Genomic DNA, 27,202 nt, shown 5'->3' on the forward strand with positions numbered 1-27,202 from the left:
CTAAAGATGACGGGTTTCATTTAACCTTGACCTGCATTTCGAACAGAAGAGTGTCAAAAGAGAAAGAAAATATTCGCTTTTTCTAACCTTAGTATTCTATTTTGTAGCTACCGCTAAAGGTTCAAAGAAATTACCTAGTAAATAGTAAAATACTAAACAGACAAAGAAGAAGAAGAAGAAGGAGGAGGAGAAGAAGAAGAAAAAAAAAAGAGAGACAGGGGCTAGAACCAAAATAACAAAGCAGAGAAAATGAAAGAAGTGTTGTCTCAAGTGTATAGGCCAGCACTAACCAGAAATTATTAAAGTGTAAAAAAAAAAAAAAAAAAAGGCGAGGACATGAGAAGGACCGATATCCAGGGAGTGTTAAAAAAAGAGAGGAACAAAGAGAATTTTGAAAAAAAAAGTTGTCTGAGTAAAATAGATGTTGTACATGAGGTGCGTGTGCGGTAGGTAGGTAGTTGGTGCCAGCTCACACTTCCTTTCTCTTTTCGCGCCAAAACTCCGTTTTTTTGTTTTCGGAGATTTTAAAGTAAAGCAAAGCAAAGCAAAGCAAAGCAAAGCAAAGCAAAGCAAAGCACGGGATAGGCTAGAGCTATTCGAGCCGAAACAAAGAAAAGGCACAAAAAGGACTAATTAAGTAGAATGAAGATGAAGTCAAAGTCAAAAAGAAAGGGGAAAGTGAGATATCGAAAGATACAAGGGGGGGGGGGGGGGGGGGGGGGAAGGAAAAGGAATGAGCGGGAAAAAAAGAAGTTGCCATGGTTAAAACACAAAGCCCTCTTGTATCAGTTTATCCACGTCCCCTCCCGCCGCAGCCACGGCCTTCATCGCCGCCTCACTCAGTCTCCTCCTCTTCTCCTGCGCCTCCTTCTCCCTCCGAGCCTTCGTCTTCGAGCTGCCACTCGGCGCCACGCCCGTCATCAGGATGTTTCCGTCATTTGGCGTGAAGTTGACGAAGCCCAGCCCGTCGCCTCCCAGGCTGATGCCGCCGCCGCCGCCGCCGCCTCCACTCCCACCGCCGATGATACCGCCTCCTCCTGCATCTCGCGATCTGCGCTTGCGGACTCCTCCCGGCGTATTCGGCGCGGACCCGGGTCCCCGGCCGGAGGTGCTGCGGACGGAGGAGATGGATCCTGTGGAGCTGTGTCGGGACTGATTGCGCATCTGGGAGTGCGCTTGCGTGGGGGAGGCGGAAGGGCCGCGGGTTTTGCGCATGGGGGAAGAAGACATGTTTCGATGCCGAGTCCCGGAAGAGGGCGCTCGCGGTGGCCGACTGCAGCGCTCTGCTCCTGGGATAGGGGGTGGCGGCGGTAGATATGTCTGCGCGGTGAGCGCGATGTCATTGACGACCCCTGGCTGGGAGGGCCGAGGCTGTGGCATGTGAATCATGAGACCGGCCGCACTTGCGTCTGGTAAGGGCGCATATTCGTAGGGCAGCTCCCCATGCTGCGAATGCATTGCTTGGTTGACGCTGGCGTTCATGCTGAGATCCCACCAGGCTGAGTCTTGGCTCGTCATATATTCCGGGCCACCCCATTGATCTGGTGCGGTGGAAGTCATCATCTGCTGTTGCCAGCCGCCTTGCTGCTGCTGCTGCTGTTGCATCTGGGAAGCGGCATCGACGGTAGCAGTAGATGCCATCATACTTGGAGGCCCCTGGTACAGCTGCTGCTCGCTCTTGATGCGGCGGGTAGAACCATGCACTGGCGTAGGATCCATGCTGCCATGATTGTAGTACTGCATACTTGGAGAATGATATGCCCTTGGCTGCTCAGCAAACGGGTCATCGCAGAAGCCATGAATAAAGGTCGATGTGTTGGGGTCATACGCCATAGGCGATGGACTCTCATGTGAGACGCTGCTCATGCTGCTCTGAGCTATGCTGTGCATTCGTGATGCGCGAGACTTGATGGCCATGGGAGGATGCTCCAGTGTAGGAGACGCTGCCCTCTCAATAGGGAGCTGCTGCTGCTGCTGCTGCTTTCTGCTCTTCCTTCCCAGACTGGTAGTTGCCTTGCGGATAGTAGAAGATAGTGCCTCGACGAATTTCTTTGGTTTCCTAGTAGTGTTTGGCGGCGTGGGAGATGTTGTATGTGAGACAGAAGAATGCTTTTGCGGCGAGCGAAGGGAGATGTCTTCAAGGCGTTGCAGCTCAGTGTCCGACATGGACTTGCGGCCGAGATAGCCAAGCTGATGATGTGTTCCGCCAGTAGCCGGATCGGCAGCTACTCTGAAAGCAAGCTCAGAAGCGTCAACTCCATGACTCGCCGCAGACGTAGCAGTGCCAAGGCGGGAGCTTGTGGAAAAGAAATCGAATTCGTCTGCGGATGAGACAACCGAAGAGGCAGTGACCATGGCCGCAGGGTTCATGAAGAACGAATCCGGATTGCCGCTGTGGCAATCATCGATGGGAGTCTCAGGAGCTACATCGCCGTCAAAGTTCATAAACTGCCCAAAAAGGTCGTTTGATGCGTCGGACGGTAGTCCATCCGGGCCTAAACAGTACATGTTGGGATCCCTATCGACGGCAGACTCAATTCGGAACTGCGCCGCCCAAAAAGCCATCAAACGGTGGATCTTGGTGGCAAGTATCTCTCGGATTCGGGAGTGGCGGATTTTGATTATGAATTGACGGATGCGGCTAGCATTCAGATTCGCTTTATCACAATGATGGGAGATGGGTGAGTAAGGACAGCTCAGTATTCGCCGGATCCGAATGTACAAAAGCAAAGTTTAAAATGAGAGAGAGAGGGAGAGGCAAAGTAGAAGAAAAAAAAAAGAGTGTGGAGATGCGTCCTGGAGACGGAAAAAAGTCCAATTCAAGAGGGAAAAGAGAGAGAGGAAGAGAGAAAGAGAGGACATCAACCGAATATCCAATCTCAAATCTCAAGCACGGAGCACAACCAGATTCATTGACTAAACAGTCCATCTATATTAACACGATATGCGTATATTCCGGAAAGATACCACAGCAACCAAAGCGTTTCGTTCCTTGCTGGGGTTTCCCTATACGGAAAAGGAATGCACGGGGCCGTGGCGACGCATTCCATTGCCTCATCCCCAGCTTTCTTTCCAGGCGTAGGATAGGTCCAGCCTCGTCTTGGGCTATCTCACTAGCTGAAAAAAGCGAAGCTAAGCTGAAAAGATGATGGGAGCAAAGGGTAATAAGACAAAGAGGTCCTATGTCAATCTCATCGCGATCTGGGCGTCAGAACCTCATCGTGATCTGCCCACATGGCAGTAAAAAAAAAGTGAGCACTCGCTCAGATCAGTTGCTGGACAAGGACTCAAACATGCTCCCGAGAGATGAAAGGTTGTTGAAAGTAAACAAGATGAAACGAAGCACTGCAGCACGGCACTGGCCGCCTTGATAGCAGCTACTGCGAGGCACCAAGCGGCTTCTCCATGTCTGCCCTGCTTTCAGATCAACAACTGCCGATCAAGCCCTCAGCTTAGCGCACTTGCAGCCAGCTCTTTGAATGATTCTCTCTTAGCCTTCTGACCTCACTCAGCTCCAACAGAGAGAGCTAGGCCACCCAGTCCATGACCGCAATTCCGGGGCCCAGTGTCTCAGCAACGAATGCCATTGCCAAGTCAACGGCCGCTCCTCAGGGAGAAACCATCCAGGCACCATGAGGCTGAGCGGGGCCAAGGTGGTCAGGTCGACTCGTTCTTTGTGTGCACAAAGGGCGAAATGCGAACGGTCCCCTGGGCAGGAAGGGAGAATGTCTCTGCAGAACAAGAGAGCTAAAGAGTTCTAGCCATTATAATCAACGCTCGGCTCCGCAGTCTGGTCTGCTCTGGATCAGCATCCGGAGACTTTACCGGCCCATCTTGCCCTATTCTTTATGCATGAAGGCTCTGGCACAGGGATCACTCGACCCTCGCAGCCAGGGTGTGATACATCATATAATGAGATTTGACGGTACTGTGTAAGAGGGCCAAGAAGAAGAAGAGTTGAAGGCCAGAAACACATCCCAGTAAACATGCGACTCAGCACGTGGCGGACTAGAAAAAAGCAATAACCCTCCCCCGACAGAATCAGATGACAGAGCGACGATGGCACCACGCCCGTGCCCCGTGCTTTCTTTGAGGTTACATGGCCCTGGCCCCATTGACCGGTCGCACAGATCAAATGTCCGAGTTGAAAAAGCACCTCATGCTTCTGTAGGAAGTAGGCGCCGAAGTCCCGCCAAAGGAGAGCAGAGAGGCGACATCAAAGAAACCCCCCCAGTTCCTGCGTTCGGGGACCTGCATAGGAGCACCAGTCAATGCAAGGACGACAACGCCATGATTGGACAACAGCAGCGCTGGTGGGCCACGTGCAACGAGCGAGTAACAAACTTGCCAAGCGAGGAGAAAAGCAGCAGCAGCGCTGTCGAAAATGGCACATCCAAACTTGGAAAATACACGCAGCAAAGAGAAACCGCGAGGCAGGCCATGAGCTCCAACGTTCTATAACTGCCGTGGCAAATCCAGGCTCCAGTCCCCCGGCAAGACGCGCTCACCGCCTCCTCGTAGCGGCCGTTTAGTGCCCGCGCCACCCAATCGGCGGCTGTGCCAGAAACAAGCATTGAGCACTGCTAGCAAGTATGGAGCAAAAGTTTAGCCAGGATCCCCCCCTAAGCCCAGGCAAAACCCACCGGTCCCGAGTCCAAGCTGGCGGTATCGCCCTTTGCGCATCAACGATGGTCAGATTGGCGCCCAGTTTTATTTCGGGCTTGATTTGCTGCTGCCCGCGATGATGGCTTTTTCGCTGCATCAGGGTGGAAACGCCGGCGATACCACGTGGACTGCTTGCACTGAAGAATGCAGTGCTACGTGTACTGTATGTGCAATCCATCAATGTACATGTGTGTATGCACATGCACTCCATGCAAGCATTGATAGGAGTGGTAATTTGTAAGTGAGTGGGGGAAATGAGAAACTGATGAGCTTGACGCCTCTCGTGCACAATAATGATGTCGTGGTCTCTGCACACACGCAAGCGAGGATTTTACCAGACGGGCCGTTTGTTTCTAGAAAGCAACATGTTTGCTACTATGGGGTATACTAAAAGTTACTACTATTGCTTATATTTTTTCTTACTTTTCTTCCCAAAAAAAAAAAACCAATATTCTATCCTGCCCGTCCGTCCCGCGGTGGGAACTCGCCGGTTCCCCCACGCATCAAACAGCGAGTCAGGTTCCATGTCCCCAAATCCCAAGATTGCTCCCAGTCCCAGAAACACCCCCAGCCTGCATAGCCGGGAAAACGCCGTTGTCCAGTCCTTTTTACCAAAGATGCATCCCCGCTCCCATGTTACGCCATCTTCCTTCTCAAGTGTTGCTCCATTCCCCTTTTCCATGGCCGCGGTAATACGGGCAAGGCGATGCCGCCGCATACGCACGCACCACCTGAAGGGGGGGAGAAAGAGTAGGGAAAAAAAGCAGGGATAAAGAAACAAAAAAAAAAAAGAAGCAAAGAAAAAAGAGAGAGAGAGAGAGAGAACGCCGGTGTAGAACGTTGATATCATTTTTTTTTCGGGATCCCGCTAGAAAATGTGCAGTGAATAACAACAATTTGAGAAGTGAATATGTAGCTGGCCTGCGCCAGAAAATGCCGTGTACAAAATGCAAATGCGATGTAGAGTCCCCTCCAAAAAAAAAAAAAACGCCGCGTAATGTCGTGTCTAAGTCGTTTGTTTGTGCCAACCTTGGCAGAGAGCAAAAGTGTAGTCGAAGGGTGGATGAAGCATGAAGCATGTATAGATTAGCTCAAGGCAGAGGGAGAGATGGTGCTGCCTCTGTCTCGGTAGCAGCAATGGCATTCTCTGCGGGAGTCTGCAGTTGACTCAACTCGCCGCCGACGCATGTGGGCTCTCTCAACGTGCGCAGTCTGTGCTCCTTCTTCTTGTGCGACCTCTTGCGCATGCGAGGCACGTTGCGCACGAGTTTGGGGCAGCGCATGGCGGCCTCGGCAGAGGTGGTGAAGCTGAGGAGGCCTTGGCTCCTCAGGCTGCCGGCGAGCTTCTCACCCAGCCAGGGATACTCGTCTGGCCCCTCGCTGTAGCCCTCGTCGGCCTCCCCATCGTCTGCCTGCTCGGCAGCGTCGATCTCGATGGCTGGCACCAAGTTCGAGCGCCCCGATGGCTGGGCCGGGCTGATAGCAGGCTGTGTGTCGGCCTGCATCCGGGCCAGCACTCTGGAGGCGACCTCCGGGTCGATGGTTGTCTCTGGGGCAATTGGGGAGACCTGGGCAAGCGATAGTGACAGGAAGCGCCGCGACGGGCGGACGCGCTGGGCTGACGGTGGCACAGGCATGAAGGGGGAGGCGTCATCGAGGTCCATCTCCATGGCCATGTCGTCCGGGCTGCTGTCCAACGCGGCATTGTCGCCCATGGGCGGTGACGTTAGTCGGGATTGGTGTTGCTGCAGCAGAGTCTGGCGGCTCATGCGTCGAGAAAGCACCTCCATGGCGAGACTGCTGCGGCTTCGATAGTGTCGCTCACGGGCCCTGGGCCGGGGCATCGAGGCCTGCTCCAGGGCTGCATCAGCGTCATCAATGGGCAGAGTGCCCTCCATGGGCGGCAGCTGAGGCAGCATCATCTCGCTGGCATCGGCGAGGCTCGAGGCACCCTGGGGCTGCATTGCGGTGTCGTCGTCGTCGTCGTCGTCCCGTCTACTGGAGGTAAGAGCCGAGGGGTCGCCGCATAACAAGTCATTCGCAGGCGGGTGTCAATAATTACTGCAGGCGTTTGTTGGGTTGGATCCTGTTGGCGGGCGTGTCTGAGGCGAGGTGATACGAGTGCTATTGTGCGTATGTCCCACTGGTCCAGGCAAAGCGGTAGTGGTTGGTTTGAGATGTTGTCGAAAGGCAGTGAGGCCGGAAGATGTGTCGGGGCTTTTCTCTTTTCTCTTCTCTCTTTTCTCCTCTTCTCTCTTTTTTTTCCGTTCGAGTTTAAGAGGAGGAGCGGGTACCAGTATATAAGAACCGGAGATGGGGGGGGGGGGCAACGCCATCTAGAGGTCCCAGCATCATTTAAACCCGGTCAGCAGCAGCATCGGTGCTGTAGGGGCGCCAGCAACAGCCACTTACCGAGACACTGTGCGCTAGGCGGGAGGCCCTGCTAGCAGCTACAGGCTGCCCCAGCAGCACCGCTGTTTACTGGAGAAGGTCCGGAGCCCGGTGCCAGGCGCCACAGGGCAGGGCAGGGCAGCCCTGGATAGCGCCTACAAGGGCCTCGTCCCAGTTGGCACCGCGCCAGTTGGCAAGGTCCCGACCCCCCCGGCCGCCTCGATCCCGAGAGATGGGATGGGACGAGTGAGAGGTACGTCAACGGCGCTGCACACTGTGGGCACCGAGACGGCCGCCGTCCGTAGCGCTGGGATTGAACATATAAGCTATCCAGCTAGCGGCGTTAACACACGACCACGGCGGCAGAGCTCACGACGCCACAAGCACTAGCAGCTAGGCTGCGCGTTAGCATCGGAATATGGCCTGAATATACGTGCTGGTGCCCAGCGATCTCCGCTCGTAGGGCGGCTCCAGCTTCAGTAACGCCGTCATCAAGCGTTCAAGCGTTCACTCTTGTTAGAAACACCGAACGCCAGCCGGGGAGGCGTCTGCTGGTCTTCGTATCTGCCTATACATGTACCCTCGTCCTTTGTGCTGTGGCTCGCTCTGAGAAGGCGCACGAGAACCCCCAAAAAAATCATATCCATAAATTGAAGCAAGGGATTCCTCTTTTGGGGAGTGCTCTCCCAGCAATCGGGGCCAGCGAATAGAAAAAGACCTCCCAGCACCCTTAATTCCAGCAACAGACATGGACCAGGCCGCGGGCCGCATCGTGCGCATCCGAGCCAGAACAGGCGACTGGAGAGCACCCCGCCGGCGGTACGCCAGATCCCAAAGCAGCAAGCTCAGCGTCTGTCCATTGCTATAATACTTGTCAGTAGTTTAAAGTGCTCACCCGGCTTTGCTATTCATGGCACCACCTGCACGGAGTAACCCGAATAGGACACTAGAATACCTACATGTCTAGTAATTAGTTACCTTAGGTAGTTGGCATTCTGTATAAGCGCACATAGGTATGATGTGTGCCCGCAAATGTTCCAGTTGGCATTTGATGATGATGATGCGGCGGACATTGGAAACTATTGGCCATTTTACTAGGTACTAGCAGCTGGATCCAGCACCGCTGCTGAATGAGGGGAGGGAGATTGGTGTTGGTTTGCCCAGCACAAAGCAAAGCTATTGGCGTACTTGCGCACAAGCCACGCAGCTCGAGATGGCATCAGATCTGTTGGTTCGACAGTGCCCACACATACTGTCAATGCCTACTGTACGTGTCATATCACTGCTGTATGCGACTACATACAAGTAAAACTATGGGAACAAAGCGGCGCATTGGCGTTCTGAACATCCACTTGAGCATAGAACCCTCCGAACGGCTGTCCGCCTACATGCACTTCAGGCTCCGCATCCCTCGAGAAGGTACTGTATCCTCGTCCAGTGAACAGAACAGAACATATTACATAAGACAGGTAGGTAGACGTACTTCACCTTGTACCTAGACTATTCCCTTCTCGAGTCACTTCTTGCACACCCATGCAAAATTTCCTTCTCTGGACAATGGTATGCCTTATCAGCAGATGGTCGCTCCCAGAGCCCAGAAGCGAAACTCAGCACAAGCCAAACGCTCGCTGAGAAAAAGCAGAGCGCTAAAGCCCCAGGGCGAGTGCTCTGAAGGCTCCAGCGGCATGACTAAGGCGCCCGCTGCCAGCCCGCACAGACGCTAAACCCAACGTCCCCTTAGCGCATCGACCATTCACCCAAACAGGAAATTCGACTAGTCGTCTTGTGCATGGCGCTAGGCCCGCTAGCGCATTCTGCTGCTCCTAGCATGTACAGTACAGAATACTCGACCTTGGGAACAGTACAGCAGCCTGTGCCTCGTCCATTTCGCCTTTGAATCGTCTCCGCCAAAGCGGGCGTCACCCCCGGCAGCATCACGGCGCAGACTTCCCTTTTCTATGCCTGACGCCGTTCATGACAGGCCACCTCACTGCTAGCACTCGTGCGAAGAAATAAGAATCATTATGCACAATTGCTGTAGCTCTGCTCTTGCGGAGCGTGCGGTATTCCGTACACATGGACAAATACCGAGCACGCGGCGGCATTCGCCAAATCTCGTCATCTCAAGCTGTGGATGCGTGCATATACCGGTTGGTGCTGACGGCAGATCTGCTCGGTACTATATATCTTGGTGCGAACAGTGTACAAGTACATATCTATGTATAGCAGAGCTGTCATGCTACTGGTTACCCAGGCAGTTGAATCTGGGTCTATCTGAATTCATCAGCTCGTACGTCCACTCGCCGTTCCATTCTTTCGTCCTCACCCCCCCGGAGCCTGTATCTGACTGGCAGCACATATAGTATAGACAGGCCAGGGTATCGATTGGCAGGCCCCCCCCTATGGAAAGAATCGCGGCCTATACTTGCAAAACCCAAGCGCTCGGTCCACGGGAGAGGAATCCGATATCAAGGAGGCCATGGCTGTTTTGCAAAGGAACAGGTAGTGCTGCAGGCACCTGCGGCTTCACAACGCGATCGGTGGCAGGGCACATGGCGTAAAGCGGCGCAAGAATGCCGCAAGAATGCCGCAAAGGAGCTGCTGTGATGGTTTGGGGGGGGGTGTGGCCCAAGGACGACACACGCACCATGGATGTCATTCTCGTACTTGCGTGGACGTGACCTTGGTCTCTTTCTGCCTTGTCTGCTCTGCTTTGCTCAGCTCAGCTCTGATGGCTTCACGCAAGCGAGCGTCGCATTGCCCAATTTCGCACCGAGCGTATTCGAATCGCCAAGAGAGGAGGACGTGTAGATTCCCAAAGTAGGTCGTGGCTCATACTTCATGCGTGTTTTGTGGTCGATGAATCCGGTGCGCGGCCGATGAACCATGTGGAACTGAGGTGATTATTAAATGACGGAGAGTCTCCTTGTAGGCAGCAACATTCAAGTACAAGTATCAGGTTATCGAAATCCTTCCAGTAACACTATGTAGATGGAAATCTGCCTGCACTATATGCTTTGGGCATGTCAAACTCCTAACAGGCAGTGGTGCTGCTCAAGAGTACGAGCTGCACAGTAATGCCATCTGCAGTATCCATGTCTTTTGGCTGACAGCACTCTATCTGCTACTACGAGCAAACCAGGTATTCACGTGTGCTTCAAGTCTCCACGCTGCACGCTCTTTAGCCACCTATACCCTTTTGCACCTACGCCAGCTGGGGTTCCTCGTGTCTCAGGCTCAATACGGCTGTAGCTTACTCCGTAGTGGTATGGCATCGACGAAATGAGCTTCTCGCGCTTCGGTATTTCCCCCCCCCCTTCAACGCATCGACAGTCGAAGAGTTTGATCTCCTACTGTATCGATGTCATCGAGGGGTACATTTCAAAGGGGGTTCGCCAGCTAGCTGGGATTCGCATCACTACGGACACTGCCGCACGATAGCATACTAGCCCCTGGCTCGTGCAAGAGAAGACTGACAAGACCACCGTTGGAAGCGCGTGCCGAGCAAACCCTGCCCCTTCGCAATGGCTCTGAGCCAGCTCTCTGGGATGGATGGCGTCCCAAGAAGTGAGATGGGCAGCAGGGACAAGCAAGGTGAAGAGCCGAGGAGAGGGCGCCATGACCCTTGCACACCGGATCTTCCCCCCTCCCTCCCCAGAACCCATGCCAATCTTATACTGAAAAGGACACCCCTGTACATAGAGTAGTAGATGAGAGCTGTCGTACGAGTAATGCGAGGTCTGTATTAGACACCAATGCCAAAAATACGTCAGGGGGCTGCTGGGCTGTATACCATGTACGCTATGCGGACTTCGGATTGTCGCTTTGCAAAGATACCGCTTGACGCAGTGATAATATCATACATATCAGCTATGAGACCAGCGGTAGCGTCTTAATTTAGAATAGAAGAGAAACGAGAAGAGCCAGAAGGAATGAATGCGGGCATGGCCTTGTAGTGACAAATTCAATGCAGCATCCTACGGCTGGTATTGTATGCAAAAGGATCACCGTTTTTGTTATCTTACAAATAGAGCATTGGAAAGGTTAACGTACGGAAGATTCCGCAATAAGCCCATTGTCGCTCCCGGGAAAGCGGTTCGATCCAATAATTCACTCTATATACATACTACTGCCTGCATTGAGATTGTGTCCGCCAGCCAGTGAAAGCTGCAGATGGCTCTTATCCACATTCCTCTTAGTAGTCATCCTCAATTTTGACTTTGTGAGAGTGCGTGTACTGTATGAGATTCAGCATTGGTGCTGACATTGGATGGATCCCCATCACATGAAAGAAAAAAAAGTGCCCGGAGGAGATTGTATTAGCATATTTTAATTCAATTTTCTATTAGGTATTGCTTTTATTTTTCTCCCCTCCCCTCCCCTCCCCTTCTCTTTCCAGCATAATCCGTCTTTCAGTAAATTTCGCTAACATAAAATGTTCGCCGAGAGACGCAATGTGTCGAGACATTTCATCTTCATGCTGCGAAAACGCACGGGTCAACAGACCAAGCTCCCAATTTGGCAATTTGTTGGAAACAATAGCTTGGCCGATCGCTTGATCCAGCCCCAAATCCAGCCATGTTAATACTAAGAGGCCCTGAATACAGGAACGTGCACAAACTGCCTCGTTCTTTGCAGGGTACGAGGATGCCAGCAATCGTGCCTAGGTAGCATTCCCGGACAGCCTCGACTACGGGCATGGGCATACCGTAGTATACGAGCGGATTATTCTAGCACCGTCTTGCACAGGAAATGGTTACAGTGCCCAAAAAGCTTTCCGCCTGCGGTCCGCCTCTCCGATGTCAGGGGATCTCTGGACTGATGTGAAAGAAGCATCGTGGCGGAGCTTACAGCGTATGTGCTTTGTGCAGCCGCCATACTCCGTATAAACCGAGCCGGCCACAGCGGATTTAGAAAAGGCCCTGATACCGCAATTGATTTCAAAGCCTTACTGTTGGCAATACTAATTCCACCGTATTATCTCGCAAAACTAGCCAGTGGAGTCTCTCTCAAAAGTGCTCTTGGTCCAATAATGTTGCTGGGTGGTCATGGTGCTTGTTTAATACCTATATGAGGAGTTCCGCTGGCCAGACTTATGAGGTAATACGGTATAAGTCCGATTATACACGGAATTGTATAAACCCGATTATCCACGGAAGTATAGGACTCAACTCCCAACCTCTGATCCAGCTACCACTAATCTGGGAGTAACACTCACAGGCATGCATGCACTTTGCCTCTTCTTTTCTTTTCTTTTCTTTTTTTATTCCTTTCAACAAAACACACTTCTCTGCACACATGCAGTATGACTCCTCTCTGGGGAAATGTAACCCCCCCGTTCTCCGTCTTTGATCTGATCCATCTTTTGCCAACTCGCTACCAGTATCTTGGGTTTGCTTTCATCCAACAGCATACACCTAAGGCCGTGATCTAATATATCTTTTTTCAACTAGCCAGCTAATTAGCTAGTATAAAAGGGGCACTATACCTAAATTAATAAGGATTTTTAGTATAAAATTATATTACTTTTCTCTATTAAGCATAAAATATTATAACCCCTGCTTATAATATATTAAACTAGCAGAAACTATAAAAATGCCTATAATAAAAATAGTTATTAAATTTTCTATTAAATTTTACTTATAGTAATTAATTAAAAATATATATAAAATTATATAAATTTTTAATTAATTAATATTTATTAAATTTTATTAAAAATAATTTTATTAATAATTATAGTGCTATTAATAAAAAAGATTATTATTAATAATTATAAAAATTAAAAAAAAAACTTTAATATAGTTATAATTATATAAAATTATATTATATAAATAATATAATAATATTAAAGTTATAGTTATAAAATAAAGTTAATATTAAATAATTTAAAAGCTTTATAATATTATTATAAAAAACTTTTTTAGCTTTTTAATTTAATATTTTATAATTTTTTTTATATAAAAAAAGTAATATTTTTTAAACTTTATAAATAGCTTTATATAAATATAAAAGTAAAAAAAAATTATTAATAATCTTTAAAATAAAAAATATTAATATTTTTATAAATATATATTTTTAATATATTATAAAAAAATATTATAATATTTTTTTATATTAATTAATTAATTATATTATAAATATTTTATAATTTAATTAATTTAATAAAGAAATTATATATAAACTATATTTAATAATTAAATTTATTATATTTTTTTTTTAAAGTTAAATTAATTAAAAAATTTAAAAGCTTTAGTAATATAATTAATATAATAAATAATATATATATTTTTATATATATTTTTATTATAAATTAATAAAGATTTTAATTATAAAAAAATAATATATTATAAAATATATTTATTATTATTATTTTTAATAGCTTATTTTTATATATATTTACTAAAGCTAAAGGTTTTATTTTTAATTTATTATTTTTATTATAAATATTAATTTAATTTTTTAAAATATTAATAGTAAAATATTATTTTATTAATATTAGCTTTAATATAAAAAAAAGCATTATAATTTTATATTTTAAAGTTTATTATTATTTTAATAATTAAAAAATTACTATTTAAAGGCTTAAAAATATAAAAGAATTATATAATTTATAATATATTTAATTATAAACTAAAGTTAAGTAAATTTTTAAATAATATAAATAAAAATAAAAAATAATTTACTATAATACTATTAAATATTTATTTATTAATTAAATTTTAATTATTTATATTATTATAGGTTTTTTTAATTTTATTAAGCTTAAAAAAAAGCTTTTTAAATAAAAATATTAATTAAATAAAGATTTAATAATAAAAAAAAATAAAAATATTTATTTTAAATATATTAATATATAAAATTAATTCTTTAATTATTAAATAGCCTTTAAATATAAAATTATATTTTTAAAATAATTTAAGTAATTTATTAAATTTATTTTAATAATAATAGTAAAAAAATTAAAAAGGTTAAAAGTAATAAAAATAATTAAGTAAAGGCTTAATTTAATAGCTTATTTTATATTAATTTTATATTAAATTTACTTTTAAATATTAAAAAAATAATAATTTTATAAAATTTTTTATTTTTTAAAGCTATTTTTAACTTTTATTTAAAATATTATAGCTTTATATAAAATATTTTTATTAAAAGTATATTTTTTATTTTTTTTAATAATAATAAATTTTATTTAAATATATTTATTAAATTTTAATTTATTTATTTTATTATTTTTAATAAAAAATTATAGCTATATTTATTAAAAAAATTATAAGTATTTTTAATTATAATTTTTAATATTTTTTTTTTATAGTTAGTTTTATAATAATAATATATTTTTAAGGCTTTATTTTTTAAGTTATTATAATAGCTATAAGTTTATTTAATATTTTTAATTTTTTTTTTTTATTATTTTTTTTTATTTTTTTTTTTTTATTATTATTAATTTTATTAATATTTTTAATTATTATAATAATAATATTAATAATATTATTTTTTTTTTATTATTAATTAATAATAAAATTATTATTTTTTTTTTATTTTTTTTATTAAAAAATTATAAAATTAAAAATAAATTTTTATTTTTTTTATTAAATAAATTATTAATAAAAATATTTTTTAAGTTTTTATTTCTTTTAGCTTAAATAAAGTTTTTAAAGTTATTTACTTTTATAATATTTTAATTAATTAATTATTTATTAAAAAAAATTTTATTTTAATTTTTAAAAAAAATTTTATTATTAATTAAAAAATTATTATTAATAACTTTTATATTAAAAAAATAATATTTTTTTTTTATTATTACTTTATTTTTTTTATTTATTAAAAGCTTTTTATTATTAATATTATAATTTATATTTAATAATACTTTAGCTTTTTTAAATATTTATTAAAATTTTTTTAAATTTTAATATTTATTTTTTATTATTTTTAATTTTTAATAATATTTAAAATATTATATATTTAATTATATTAATATATTTTTTAAAGTTTATTATAAATATATTTTTTTTATTAAATTTAATTATTTTTTTTTTTTTATTTTAAATAAAAAATTAAAAAAATATAATAATTAAATATTATTTTATTAATTTAATATTTTTTAAGCATTATTTTATAATAAATTACTAAATATTTAACTTATAGTAACTTTAAATATAAAAAGATAACTTTATATTTTAAAGTATTTTTTATCTTTAGTCTTGCAGGGTCGTTTAATAACATTAAAGCCTTATAAAAGCAGTATAGCCTTCTTTAATTATTTTAGTCTAGTCTTATAACCAGGATTATATTAGTATAAGTTCCTCAATCCACTATTTTTACTAGTCAGATGTAACTGGCTAATTAGCTAGGCTGGCTAATTAGATGTATTGGATCACGGCCTAACAGAGGTCGACCAACCGCTTCTCCCGAGCCCTTGGGTTCCAGATCAAAAGTAGAAGCTCCGGGTTCTGAAAAGCAAAGAGATGGCCCTAAACCCAAGCGAGAGATCCCGCGGCATTTCTCCCGCTCTTCCCGCCCATGCCTCGGCGAGTATTTAATCCACAAACCATAACAAAACAGGCAATGCCTCCTGTCACCTCGTGAGTGGGCGCCCGGAAATAGATTGAAAAGAGGAAACGACTCCCCTGCATCCCCCCCCCTGGTTGAATACAAAAGCTGTTCGTCAGCCCTGTAACACAAGTAGCGGCACCACTTCCCGTAATCCTGGACCCATGCCAACCACGCTGCTGCCATGCCGCAGCTGATAGGTATTCCATCGTAGCAAACAAGACAGGGCAGGGCTCGTAGCTAACGTTACCTGCACTACGGAGCACTCTCCCCTTCCTGGGAGGCTTACTATGCTCCTCACGTATATATGTTCCGGTTTATTGATAAATGACAGCAATTCAAGATCTGCGGCCGGCGTTTCAAACACTTACTTGCAACGGGGATCAAGGAGCCCGTCCCAAGCTCCTGTCACCAGGTAGCACGTAGTAACACCGATGACATGGCCCGTCTTCTCGTTGCTTTTGGCACCGCCTACTTGTATTAGCTGCCTATGACAATCACATGGAGTGACCAAGCGACCCTCCCTAACTCTTTCTCCTTCTCGTCGTCTGTCTCATAAGTGTTGAAAAGGGCTAAAGCAGGTTTTCGGCGGGTAGTAGTCTCTACCGGATAACGCCGTTGCAGGAAGATTTCTCCGAGACAAATCAGACCCAGTGCGGAAAGTAGTATATGTACCCCTCCCCTTTATCCCATTCCCAGACCTTGTCGGTGCATGTTTTGCTGCAGTAATCCACGAACACGTCCTAAGCTTGTGCCTAAAGACAAAGACACTGCTTGCTTCTAGAAGAAGCCGCGAAAGCGGAAAGGCAAATTTCCAAGGCAAACATTTTCCTATTGATCTTTTTAGGCTAGTTATAGTTGCGCTCGGCTCCGACTTGTTCTGTAGGGCGCGTAGGCTTCGGCCCCGTATACACGTACTTTGCAAGGTCTCATGAGAGATGCTATACTAGTGAAGGGTGTGTGTGAGTGCATGCACTAGGTAGATACAAGGCATGTATGAACTTCAGCCTGGGATACTGTGCATTTCCTTGGGCCTATCGCCGAAAACTTCATGCTCCGAGGCGCGCGCTGAGCCTCCTCAGCTTTGCTTTCGCAGAAGACTCTAGCAGAGCCTTCGGTCCTCGGTCCACGGAAGCGTCCGAGCTTGTGCTTTTCATCTCCTACTCCATGAGGCGTCTGAGCGTAATGAGGCAGATGGTCCTAGGGGCATTGTGATTTACTACTCTTATCTTTAGGGGCAGCCACAAATATTAGGTACATGTCGGTATTTAATGAAACCTGGCCAAAGCATGGATGTGCCAGAGCGAGTAGCATCGCACGAGCGTCCAGTCAAAAATAGTCTCAGCTTTCACAGCCATGGGAAAAGCTACCAGATCGCACTAGCAGTAAGCGAGGGATCATCGTCTCATGCATCTTCTCATTCATCACTGCAGGGCGATGGTACCGCGCTGCTGGCTCGGCGCGTCCTCGCGCCCAGGTCTGCTGTCAATGCACGCCTCAACCAACACCTTAAAATATGGATTTGGGCGGGAATTTCGGACTATTACTACCTGCTTACACTATATTTGCGTGAAGCGAGCCCGTCCGAGTTCGTGTGAATGCCAAACAGTAGATGTTTTAGACCCTACTTTCGAGCACTATGATGGATGGATAGAGGTAGAGCATACAAGTAGTACATACACTCATGCACATGTAGGGCTCTCTCGTACATGGCTCACGCGTGTGTTTTCTGAATCAAGAGAGTCCAAGCTTTGTGCTTACATGTATTCTTACTACATGTAGTATGTGCTTCCTATACAGGCAGTGCATGTAATAATCGTTGCCGGCTTGGCAAACTGCCAAGCTTCTGGGGAAGTCCCAGCATTCTCGTTCGTATTGGTTGCTTGAAACTCCTGTCGCTTACGAACGAAATTTTGATTTCCTGACAGGACATAGTCGGGGTTGCCTTGAACGCCGAGGATGAATCGCGTTTCTGGGGCACAAGGTAGTATTCGATTATGAGCTGATTCCAAGGAACAGGTTCACGTTTTTACAATCTATTGCGTCGCCAAGACGTACGCGAATGATCTATTGACGCAATCGTTCAGGGGGAAATTATAGACCCCAAAGTTCATGTAGAATCAGCTACCCTGAACATATAGTAAACATGATAATAGTATCTACCCTATTTTATGAACTTGTTCATTTTTTTAAGCGCATATATTTAACACTGCTTATTGATTCTTTAGGATAGAAAATACATAGTTGGTTATAGTAAGTGTTGATTATCGGACTGCATTGCATCTGCAGAGGATACACTAGGAGTTGGACATAATGGTTTAGATCTCATATGAATACATGTATGTTATCAACCTGAGGAATTTTTTCGCCAACAATCGAATAAGCATAGCCCCTAGTTATATCATACAAGCTCTTTAGTATACAATTCGTAGATTCATGACGTCGTTAAAAACCGTTCAACTTCCCCTTCTCAGATGCCGTTCTGTATAAGCCCAGCTACCCACTCTCGGCCTCCATCTTAACCTTGCCGCCCATTTCACCACACTTCTTAGCTACAAGGCAGTGATTCATCGCCATAATCAGGCTCTTGTGCTGGTTCCCGCGGACATTATCCACCGCCACCCAATTTGGATACGTTTCGCTCGTCGATTGCCGCCACAGATCCTCAAACAGCGATCGCCACGCCCCAGCTGCCATTTCCAGGATGCTGTGCGTAGGCAGCGCTGCTTGTATGCCTTGCTGCGTGACAACCCAGTCAGCAATGTGTACGGGGCTGTCTGGTGTCGGACGCACTTCGTGGAATCTGTTCACTTGATCATGAACCATGTCATGGACGTGCGCAGCATTGCTCCACTGATGGGTGAGAGGAAAATTTCTGCCCGTTACAAATCCGTGTTGGCTGCCAGGAAATTTGTCGCCGTCCATTTGTCGCCAAGTTTCGTCAAAGTTGACAATGACCGCAGAAGACTTGTTGCCGATGAAGCGGCTTAGAGACCACTGAGAGACATCAGTGTCGTTATCGGGGAAGCTCATTCTATGCTCTAAATCCAAGAACTGGGCATACAGAGCCTCTCGATCATCTTGATTCAGTGGATGAAAATTACGATCTCCGTTCCAGGCTTGATCGCCGTGCACATCCCAGATGATCAGCTCGCCAGGATACTTCTGGTTGAACTCGTTGACGAATCCAATCATCTCACGCAGAGATGCCCCAAGGACACCATGGTACGAACCGAGTAGGTGGCCTCCGTGTGACTCGCGAAAGTCGTCTCCGATTCTGACAGGACGGAAATCAAGAACGCGGATGCCGCCATTGCCGAGCTGATGGCGAAGATGGATGCTCTGAGTCTGGGTGTTTGACGGCTGTCCAAAGCCAACCCTCTGGAAGCTCTTCCACATGCCAGAGTGGTGCGACCTTGGGAGAAGAATGTTTCGCAAGGGAACGTCGGCGAGTTCAGGGAGCATGGCTTGCATCCAGTCGATAGGCGGATCGTTGGTGATGAACTCGCCTTCTTTGCCTGCGAGGATAAAAGCCGAGCCGCCGGGGAATTTGTTCACGCCGAGATCGTGTTTGCTATCCTTGAGATTATTTAACGAGAACAGTTCATCCTGAAACTCGATTTTGAGGGAGCTTGGGTAGGTGTTGCTGAACCTGAGCATGAACGACGTTGGTTTCGAGGTGCCCACAAGGCGGTACTCGACATCGGCACCAGAGTCTCTCCAGTTGAAAAACCCTTCTGCCGGCTGGATCCAAACGGAAATAGACTGCCCAGGAAGAATGTATTCGGGACAGTCATCTAGCCAGTCAGGCATCTGGTACTGGTGGATGTACCCCCTCTTCCACGTGTAGGGAGTGGCATTAATGAGAACCATCCAAGTCTGATCTATATTCTGCATGCCACGGGAAAATAACGACTGTCCACTATCCTTGTGTCCAAGTACTGGTCGTGGGTTGAAGAGCAGCTCTTTGTACTCATTGTGCAGGGTCGCTGGTCGAGAGTTGGGGGATGAATCCTCATCTCCCTCTTGTTGTAAAATTACCGGTTGGGAATTGATGGGGGCTGTGGCCTTGCTGCTGAGAATCGGTAGTCCTGCCACTGGCGAGGCCAGAATAAAGAAGACGAAAATTAAGTGCGGAGGAAACATGATTATGAGTGCCAGATGTTGTCGACGCTAAGAAGGAGAAATGTTGCCGAATCGTAGATAGAGATAAGATTGGAAAAGCGATTTTGTATTCTCTTGGAAGTATGGAGAAGAGAGTATTTTGGGTTTTTAATTTTTCGTAAAAAGGATTGTCTGGAAGCCCTGGTAGAACTAGGCCCATTGAATCGTTATATAGATGTTGACGATATTTCCAGGCAATTGTGAAGACTTGCCAAACAAATATTAGAGGGAAAAAAAAGGGAATTATGATGTACTAGAAGATTACTGTTTGTTTATTTACATCTATTCTTTACGGTTATGAATACGGCAAAGTTTTTCCCGTCGTGTATACCGTATTGGCTCCAAAGTTTATTGAGTCCCACCACAACTACGAAGCGGAAGATGCTAAAACAAATTGCGTGGTGACGTTTGCGCGCTACGCTGCAATGTACTCATGCCCGAACAACTTTCGCACTGACATGATATGATTTCGAGAAAGAAAAAAAAAAGCTAATTGAGGATAAATTCATCGTCGAACTGAGCGCAGATTGGCGTTGTTAAGGCCAAGACATCATCAGGCGAGAGAGGTTATCGAGACATCCATGATACACTCAATAATCCCCGAACTGGCTGGGAATGGGGGTAAATACATATATGGAATGTAGCCAGTGTGGCCCTAGCGTGCGTGAGGATGATGATGATGATTTAAAAGTATACATTTTTACGCATTCTATAGCTTTTAAATCGAAACATTGTTTTTCGCCTTCATCCTAGAAACTTCAGTCTTACCCTTGAATAGGTAGCAATGTAAAAAGATGGTTTCTAGATTTGATCGTATTGATGCTCGAAGTTTTAACATAAAGTTGTTAGTAGACTAGGTGACATCACGGCAGCTCATATGCACATTATATATGTATAGACCCGGCTATAGCTAGTTTTGGCTTGACAATCTTAGGAAGTGTTCTTGATGTATCAATAGCCAAAGAGAGACCTCAACGCGTATATGCATTTTGTCAAGCATAAATACCTAGACAAACCAGCCCATGACTCAATTCATCCTACAAGACTCCTTGCCGTATCCAACAGTTACTGCGTTGTGGCGGGGTTTGTGTTTTTGGAGATCATAAGCTCGTAGTTTTCGCGTCGGGTAGTGTGTATACCTCGATCGAATATATGTTGCGAGCGCAGAAAAACAGACTTTCGCTTTGCCGCACCTCGAGAATCCTATGCGCGCCAGCGTCTGGCAATGGCTCGCGCTTATTTTCCTTAGTGCAAAAAGGCTAAAGGGGAAACACAAACTTAAAAACAACTACATTTGATCCGTACCGGCAAGCTTGCCCTATACCTCGCGGATTCGGTTCTCGGCAAGTTAAGCTGAAGAGATGTCTTGATTTATGAGACATGCATAACAAAGTTACCCCTTGCTGGGTGGGAACTAAGTCTAGTTGTTTGGGAACATGAATTAGATGATGGGAGAGGTGCGCAGAGCCATGGTCAGCCTAGTATGTGCTATTCTGGGCAGTATCAACAGTCATTCCGTTAATGGAACTAGAGCCCTATTATCGTGGGGTTCATAACGTAGTCCTCTTGCCAGTTAGAGTCGTCTGGTTATTGGCTAGCTGCACGGTCATCGACATAGCACTAGCATCATGGTGCTCACCAGAAATTTTTTTCTTTTCAAGAGTAACGGGGATACACCCCACCTAGCGTAAGGCTATTTATTTCTTTCAATAGCCTCTTCTGTCTCGTACTATGTAGAACAAGATTAAAATACTACTGACAGATCTATTTGGTGTGTCAGGGCAGTTGATATCTCTTTCATTCTGCGGCAAGAATATTCTAGGCTTCTTTGCAGAAATCCCATCTCAACAGGCTGCTATATCTGTATAAAATGAAAGCAAACTTACCTTATAAACACCTTGTGTTATAGCATAGAGAACACAACGTGCCAAAAGCCATGGTAGGTACCTATAAGCTTTGCCAGCGTTGCAACAGCGGGGCCATGGAGTATAATGGTGGTCTTGTATCAATCTTACATGGATGCTGATCGCCTTCCAAGCCTTGCCCTTTATTCGCTGGCTGCCTAGGCGCTGACAACAGCGCTTAGATGCGCCGTCGGCCAATAGTCTTGGCCGAGCAGGGCCGCTGAAGAACGATTCCAAACAGCTGCGGCTGCAAATTGGGGGAGCGGGGTCGAGCTTGGCGGCTTTAGTGGATGCATAGGTAAGCAGTTGCTAGTCCAGGTCAGGCCACATCGTGCAGGTATTTGCAGCGAGTTCAGCAAGTACTTGTACAGGAAAAGGCGAGGACGGTGCTGCATATTGTACTTCACAACTGAGAAATCAATGGATATCAATAGATCAGTATTCCACGTGTAATTGGAACAAAAAACTGCAGTGCAAATGACGTTGATATGCTCTTCTGTTCGCGCCTGCCCAGGTACCGGCCCTGGGAACTTCACTAAGGCAGGCGCCACTTGACACACGCCTGCATGCACGGATGGCACTTAGTGTGGGTGGCCTCTTTGTGAGCATGCGGTCCATGTCCAATATAAGATCCAATGACATCTCCGCAGCATCCTTTCTTCTTCTCTCCTGCTCGCTCCTTTGTAACACGGCCTTCTTCTCCATCTCGAATCGCCTCTGCGCATAGCCGATCCGCACCTCAAGGCCTGATCCTCAGCTCAATTGCGTTTGGTTTGGAGCGCCCATCCGTTGCGCAACACACAGAGCGGGGCACCAGCCGGCTGGTAGCAAACAGCTCAACCAGCTCGATTTTGCGACTCGACTCGTTTCTTCTTCTTCCCAATCCCCTTCAACCTGCTTCATAGACAGCAGTTCTCCAAGGCGACTCTCCTATCCACCATGTCTGGCCAGCAACCCCAATACTATCCGCGTATGTCAGCAGCCTACACCAGCTTCACCCCGCCTTCTTCAACTTCAAATACTGACTCGCGGCATCATCGCAGCTCCTCCCGGCGCGCCTCCAGGACAAGGTTCGTCTGAGACGCCACTGCGCAAGACGCAATGCCGATCAAATTCTAACACAGACGACAAATAGTGCATTCGCCGCCGCAACAGCAACAACAGTATGCGCCTCCCCCCCAGCAGCAGCAGCCGCAGCAGCAGTATGCGTCTCCTCCACCACAGCAGCAGTATGCGTCTCCCCCTCAGCAGCAACAGTTTGCGCCCCCTCCTCATCCTCCCCAAGGAACGCCCGGCTATGCCCCCCCACCACAGCATACGCCGTCCCCTCAAGTCCAGCAGCCTTACCAACAGGCACCGCCGCAACAGCAACAGCCAGCACAGTTTGTTGGAGCCGTATCGACGACCGATGACGTTGGAACCTTTAACGGGGGAAGCTACCGCATTAGCCATCGCGATTCCAACACAATTCTTACTATCCAATTAGCCAACGGCGCCCCAATTCATGCCAAGCCAGGTATGTTGAGAGAGAGAGAGAGAGAGAGAGAGAGAGCGTCTCGGGCAGGTTCCGTGTCCTGATTATTGCCAATTCTGACTCAAAACAGGTGCCATGGTTGCCATGTCTCCGTCCATCACTCTCAAGGGCCATATCAAGTTTAGCGTCAAGAAGATCATTGCTGGCGGAGAACTCTCCAGCTCTACCTTTACGGGGCCTGGAGAACTTATTCTCGCGCCGTCGTCTCTGGGAGACATCACTAGCATTAGGCTGACCGGCAGTGAGACATGGTCGGTAGGAAAAGATGCCTATCTGGCTTATACGCAAGGCATAAACAAAGACTACAAGCGCCAAGGCTTGGGCAAAGCGATTTTCAGTGGGGAGGGCCTGTTTGTTTACAAGGTAACCGGAACTGGCCTGCTTTGGGTTTCAAGTTTTGGTGCCATCATCAGAAAAGATGTGAGTTTAAAAGTACAGTGCCCTCTTTGCCGGTTTGACGGTGTTGACCTTTGGAATAATAGCTTGCGCAAGGCGAAAAGTATATCGTGGATAACGGCCATCTGGTGGCGTGGAATACGAGCTATGTCTTGGAACGCGTTGCCTCAGGAGGCATCATTTCCGGCTTGTCTTCCGGAGAAGGCCTTGTTTGCAAGTTTACGGGCCCTGGTACGGTCTTTATGCAGACTAGAAACGCACAAGAGTTTGCTGCTTTTATTGGTGGTGTTGCTCCTCAGGATGTTTAGGAAACCGGAGGATTCTCGTACCTTTTGCCGACCAAGTGTATATGTATGAAGCTGATATATGTCCTTTTTTATTTTGGTGTGGAAGCGGTCTATCAATTTTGTACTACCTACTTTGAATACATTTTGCTTTTCCTTGGGGTTTTGATATTAGCAATAGCTGAGAGCCTTTTTGCCAAATAATATTGAAGAATGAAATAGAATCTTGGGAAAGCTATAAGACGCTTCTTGCTGGGCTAGACAAATCGTCATATATACATCGTTAGCGGAAGCCTCAGCCGATGCACTTGCACTCAAAACAGACATCGTTATATGCTCAAAAAGTCAAACCTTTCGATAAACTCTTGCAAGGCGTAACCCTAAATGCAAGAGTCAACGAACATATTGCCGTCTCAGTTGCTACGGCAAAGAGCCAGCCACGATTTACATGGGCGAATCTTAATCCCAGATTTCTTGTTGTTGCGCGACGCTCAGATTTATAAGAAGCCATCGTGTGCTCAGCTCTCTCGCTCTCTCTCGCTCGCCATCTGCCTTCTTTTTGGGACTGTTTCGTATTCCAGTCAACAGATACGGTCTATCACCAGCCCCTGGCACTCAAGCGCGAATTTTATTACGAGCCAGGGACTTCATTGCGAGATTTCTCTGGTCCTAAATATATGTCAGCTGCCCGCCGGCTGGAAGCCACTACAACAACTGGATATCCGCTCTTCAACTTCAAATCTCCGGCTCTCTTCTGCCATTCTCGATTTCAACTCTTGCTTCGGCAGGAAATCTTGAAGCAGCGTTTGCCTCCTCTCTCTTTTTGCTTTCTCTCTTTCTTTTTTTTTTTTACAGCGAATTCCTGTGCTTTAATCCGATCTTCAAGCCACTGTATCCCAAGAGTGTGATTGTATGGGAGAAGATTTCGGCGGGTTTGAACTTTGAGACTCGACGACCAAAAACTGTTCCTCGTCAGCGATCAAAGCGATTATAAAATCAGATTAAATTTTTACCGACATCGGCTGAACTGCCTTGCTCTCCTAGCTGAATAAGCAGTAAGTGAAACAGATAATGCACCCAGATATATGTGTGATATAACGGAGACTAATCTTGCTCCCAGGTTTGAAAATGCCCATCTCAGCCACCGCTAGCCGTTATAAACGGACATACCATCCTCCTGTCAACTATAAGAACGCGGGACTAAGGAGTGAAGTCCGTGGCAAGGCGCCAGGAACCCCTTATGCCTACCAGCAGCTGAAGAAGTTGAATGACCTGCACGCATTGAAGAACCCTGATTGGCGAAACCGTCCCTCTGACAACAGTTCATCGGCAGCGAATGATAGTGAACACAATATTCCAGAAGTGGTTGGTGCCGGAGAGCAACGAATTGGCATGGATGCCTCTCCGCCAACGCCAAGATCTGCCGCACAAGGCAAACGCGAAACAGAGTCACAGCAGTTTATCAGTTCGTCACAAGATGGTGCCGCTGCAAGCAACACCTTGAGATATAGCCAGAACGACATTTTCGCGATATCCTCTAGAATGGAACAAAGGATGCTTAAAACTCTGGAAGAAGAAAAGCCCGCTCAGTATGAAGTTCTGAAGCAACTATCCCTCTCATCCTCCATAGAACATCCCTTGAACCTATTTGAAGTTGCTCCTCTGGGCAGCACCCCCAGCTACTCGACGAAGACTGTCGTGGATATTCGACCTCTGAGAGGAAGCTTTGAACAGCGGAAACAGGGGGCTTCCAGCAACAGCCAAGATGAGCAGCTAACAGCAGCGCTTCGAGCCGCCGACGCGACGCCTCTCAGAGTTCGAGCGCATGTATACCAAGCTCGTGGTCCATACACAATCTCGGATGAGCGACGAGCACGAAAGGGCTTCTCTGAGACTCACGAAGCGTATGAATCGCAAAGTAACAAGACTCATACTCACACCAATGAGCGTCAACTATCCAAGTCGGATCGTCCAGCAAACGACACAGGGCCTGCTACGAAAATTGAAATCGAGCGGGACGAAGCTTTCCAACGATTTTTAAACAAGCTGGGACAAAATAGCAAGGGATTCCAACGGAAAAGAGCGCAGGAACAATCCAGGATGGACAGCGGCTACGACGATGGCGTGAAGGAATCCCTAAGAGAGAGTCCCGTCGAAACGTCCACACAGCGGCATCGGGCGCACGGCGCTGATCTACGGAAGAAGCCTAATTCTGAGCTACTCAACAACAGCCATGCTCGGGGAACGGAGACTCACCACCAGAAAGACGGGAGCAGCAACTCGGCGGACTCGGGCGTCTTTCCCAATATGTCAAGTAAATTCAGAAATTTCAATCCCAAAGCGAGAGAGTTTCTCTCATTCGCTCTGTGTACAGAATCCAGCCCTGAAGAGGGGAATATGGAACCGCTTCAGCCATTCCCGGCTCTTTTCACTCAAAAAGATGGTCAGGCAAATGTCGCGTCCCTGGCAGAATTAGCTCCCCTCACGGATATCTCCTCTGTCCAACCGCCGCCTCCTTATGGATTTGTGCCATTTGCAGCTGCGAACGGAGCTACCGACCCTCTAACACTCAATAACTTGATGGCGAGAAGATTCATTCCGGTGTCTGCAGACCAGTTCGGAGGCTCGCTCCAGGCGCCAGCTATCCCATTACAGCCACTATCTTTGGTCACCCCGGCGATGTTTCAACCGCAGCCCGTTTTGCAAGCAGCACCAGGCAATATAATGGGGTTTCAAGCACCTAATCTTATGAATACCGCATTTCCTTTGACAACCAGTTCGGCTAATGCGTACTTCAACATGCCGTCCGGCCAAATGTCGCTCATGGGAGCCGCTCCTCCTCATCCACCGCAACCACAGCCACACCCAGTACCAAAGCCTCGCCGTCCAGACCCAAGAGACCAACAGGCATACGAGGCGTGGATTGAGTGGCGCAAGGCGAACCAGCCAGGTTATGCTTACGAATGCCGCCTGAGACAGCAGCGACGAGCTCAGCGGAGCTCAGAAGAGAAAGTCCCGGGTAGGGTCACTGTGGGTCATAAGTCCGAGCCCTTGCCTCATCGTGAGACTTGTTAGATGCTGTACTGGATAGCATCATTCATTGGGGATGCTGTAGTTGGACATAGGGCTTGACCTGGCGCTCATGGTGCGAAAAGAAGTGGCACCCGAGGTGGAGATGTGAGGGATGGCATGCGCCTCACATTTCACTTTTTGTTTCTTCGAAAGTGTATTATTTCAACGCTCTCATCTTTAGTGTGTGTTTGTTCCGTAACGTATATGCAGATGTTCGGAATCAGCCGCAATAGTGGATAACC

General features: G+C 46.1%; 6 protein-coding genes across 6 annotated transcripts; 2 read left to right on the forward strand and 4 right to left on the reverse strand.

Annotated features, from left to right (window-relative positions):
• Nucleotides 1-762: 762 nt before the first annotated feature.
• TrAFT101_007033 (uncharacterized protein) lies at nucleotides 763-2,565 on the reverse strand (the record flags this gene model as incomplete). Its single annotated transcript, XM_024910071.2, has 1 exon — nucleotides 763-2,565. One exon carries the CDS (start codon nucleotides 2,563-2,565, stop codon nucleotides 763-765), a length of 1,803 nt encoding a protein of 600 aa, XP_024758685.2.
• A 2,442-nt stretch (nucleotides 2,566-5,007) lies between these two features.
• Nucleotides 5,008-7,154, reverse strand: TrAFT101_007034 (uncharacterized protein). The gene is made up of 2 exons (XM_066127941.1): nucleotides 7,078-7,154; nucleotides 5,008-7,001 (listed from the first exon to the last, which is right to left on the reverse strand). Exon 2 carries the CDS (start codon nucleotides 6,627-6,629, stop codon nucleotides 5,757-5,759), a length of 873 nt encoding a protein of 290 aa, XP_065984054.1. The 5' UTR covers nucleotides 6,630-7,001; nucleotides 7,078-7,154; the 3' UTR covers nucleotides 5,008-5,756.
• A 2,321-nt stretch (nucleotides 7,155-9,475) lies between these two features.
• Nucleotides 9,476-9,944, reverse strand: TrAFT101_007035 (uncharacterized protein; the record flags this gene model as incomplete). Its single annotated transcript, XM_066127942.1, has 2 exons — nucleotides 9,476-9,759; nucleotides 9,830-9,944. 2 exons carry the CDS (start codon nucleotides 9,942-9,944, stop codon nucleotides 9,476-9,478), a joined length of 399 nt encoding a protein of 132 aa, XP_065984055.1.
• Nucleotides 9,945-18,102: 8,158 nt separating this feature from the next.
• Nucleotides 18,103-19,752, reverse strand: TrAFT101_007036 (uncharacterized protein; the record flags this gene model as incomplete). The annotated part of the gene is made up of 1 exon (XM_024910072.2): nucleotides 18,103-19,752. One exon carries the CDS (start codon nucleotides 19,750-19,752, stop codon nucleotides 18,103-18,105), a length of 1,650 nt encoding a protein of 549 aa, XP_024758690.2.
• A 2,617-nt stretch (nucleotides 19,753-22,369) lies between these two features.
• On the forward strand, nucleotides 22,370-24,228 carry TrAFT101_007037 (uncharacterized protein). Its single transcript, XM_024902034.2, has 5 exons — nucleotides 22,370-22,644; nucleotides 22,718-22,744; nucleotides 22,810-23,190; nucleotides 23,279-23,628; nucleotides 23,691-24,228. Exons 1-5 carry the CDS (start codon nucleotides 22,614-22,616, stop codon nucleotides 23,910-23,912), a joined length of 1,011 nt encoding a protein of 336 aa, XP_024758691.1. The 5' UTR covers nucleotides 22,370-22,613; the 3' UTR covers nucleotides 23,913-24,228.
• A 788-nt stretch (nucleotides 24,229-25,016) lies between these two features.
• TrAFT101_007038 (uncharacterized protein) lies at nucleotides 25,017-26,963 on the forward strand (the record flags this gene model as incomplete). The annotated part of the gene is made up of 1 exon (XM_024900639.2): nucleotides 25,017-26,963. One exon carries the CDS (start codon nucleotides 25,017-25,019, stop codon nucleotides 26,961-26,963), a length of 1,947 nt encoding a protein of 648 aa, XP_024758692.2.
• Between the last annotated feature and the right edge of the window lie 239 nt (nucleotides 26,964-27,202).

The sequence above is a fragment of the Trichoderma asperellum genome, chromosome 4, assembly GCF_020647865.1.
Source record: "Trichoderma asperellum chromosome 4, complete sequence".
Lineage (NCBI taxonomy): Eukaryota > Fungi > Ascomycota > Sordariomycetes > Hypocreales > Hypocreaceae > Trichoderma > Trichoderma asperellum.

Bases quoted from the DNA above. Each gene is read 5' to 3' on its own strand.
- TrAFT101_007037 (XM_024902034.2), top strand. From the start codon at position 22,614: ATGTCTGGCCAGCAACCCCAATACTATCCGC. The intron at 23,191-23,278 runs GTATGTTGAGAG...GACTCAAAACAG, and splicing joins CCCAATTCATGCCAAGCCAG to GTGCCATGGTTGCCATGTCT. The intron at 23,629-23,690 runs GTGAGTTTAAAA...TTGGAATAATAG, and splicing joins GTGCCATCATCAGAAAAGAT to CTTGCGCAAGGCGAAAAGTA.
- TrAFT101_007034 (XM_066127941.1), bottom strand. From the start codon at position 6,629: ATGCAGCCCCAGGGTGCCTCGAGCCTCGCCGATGCCAGCGAGATGATG.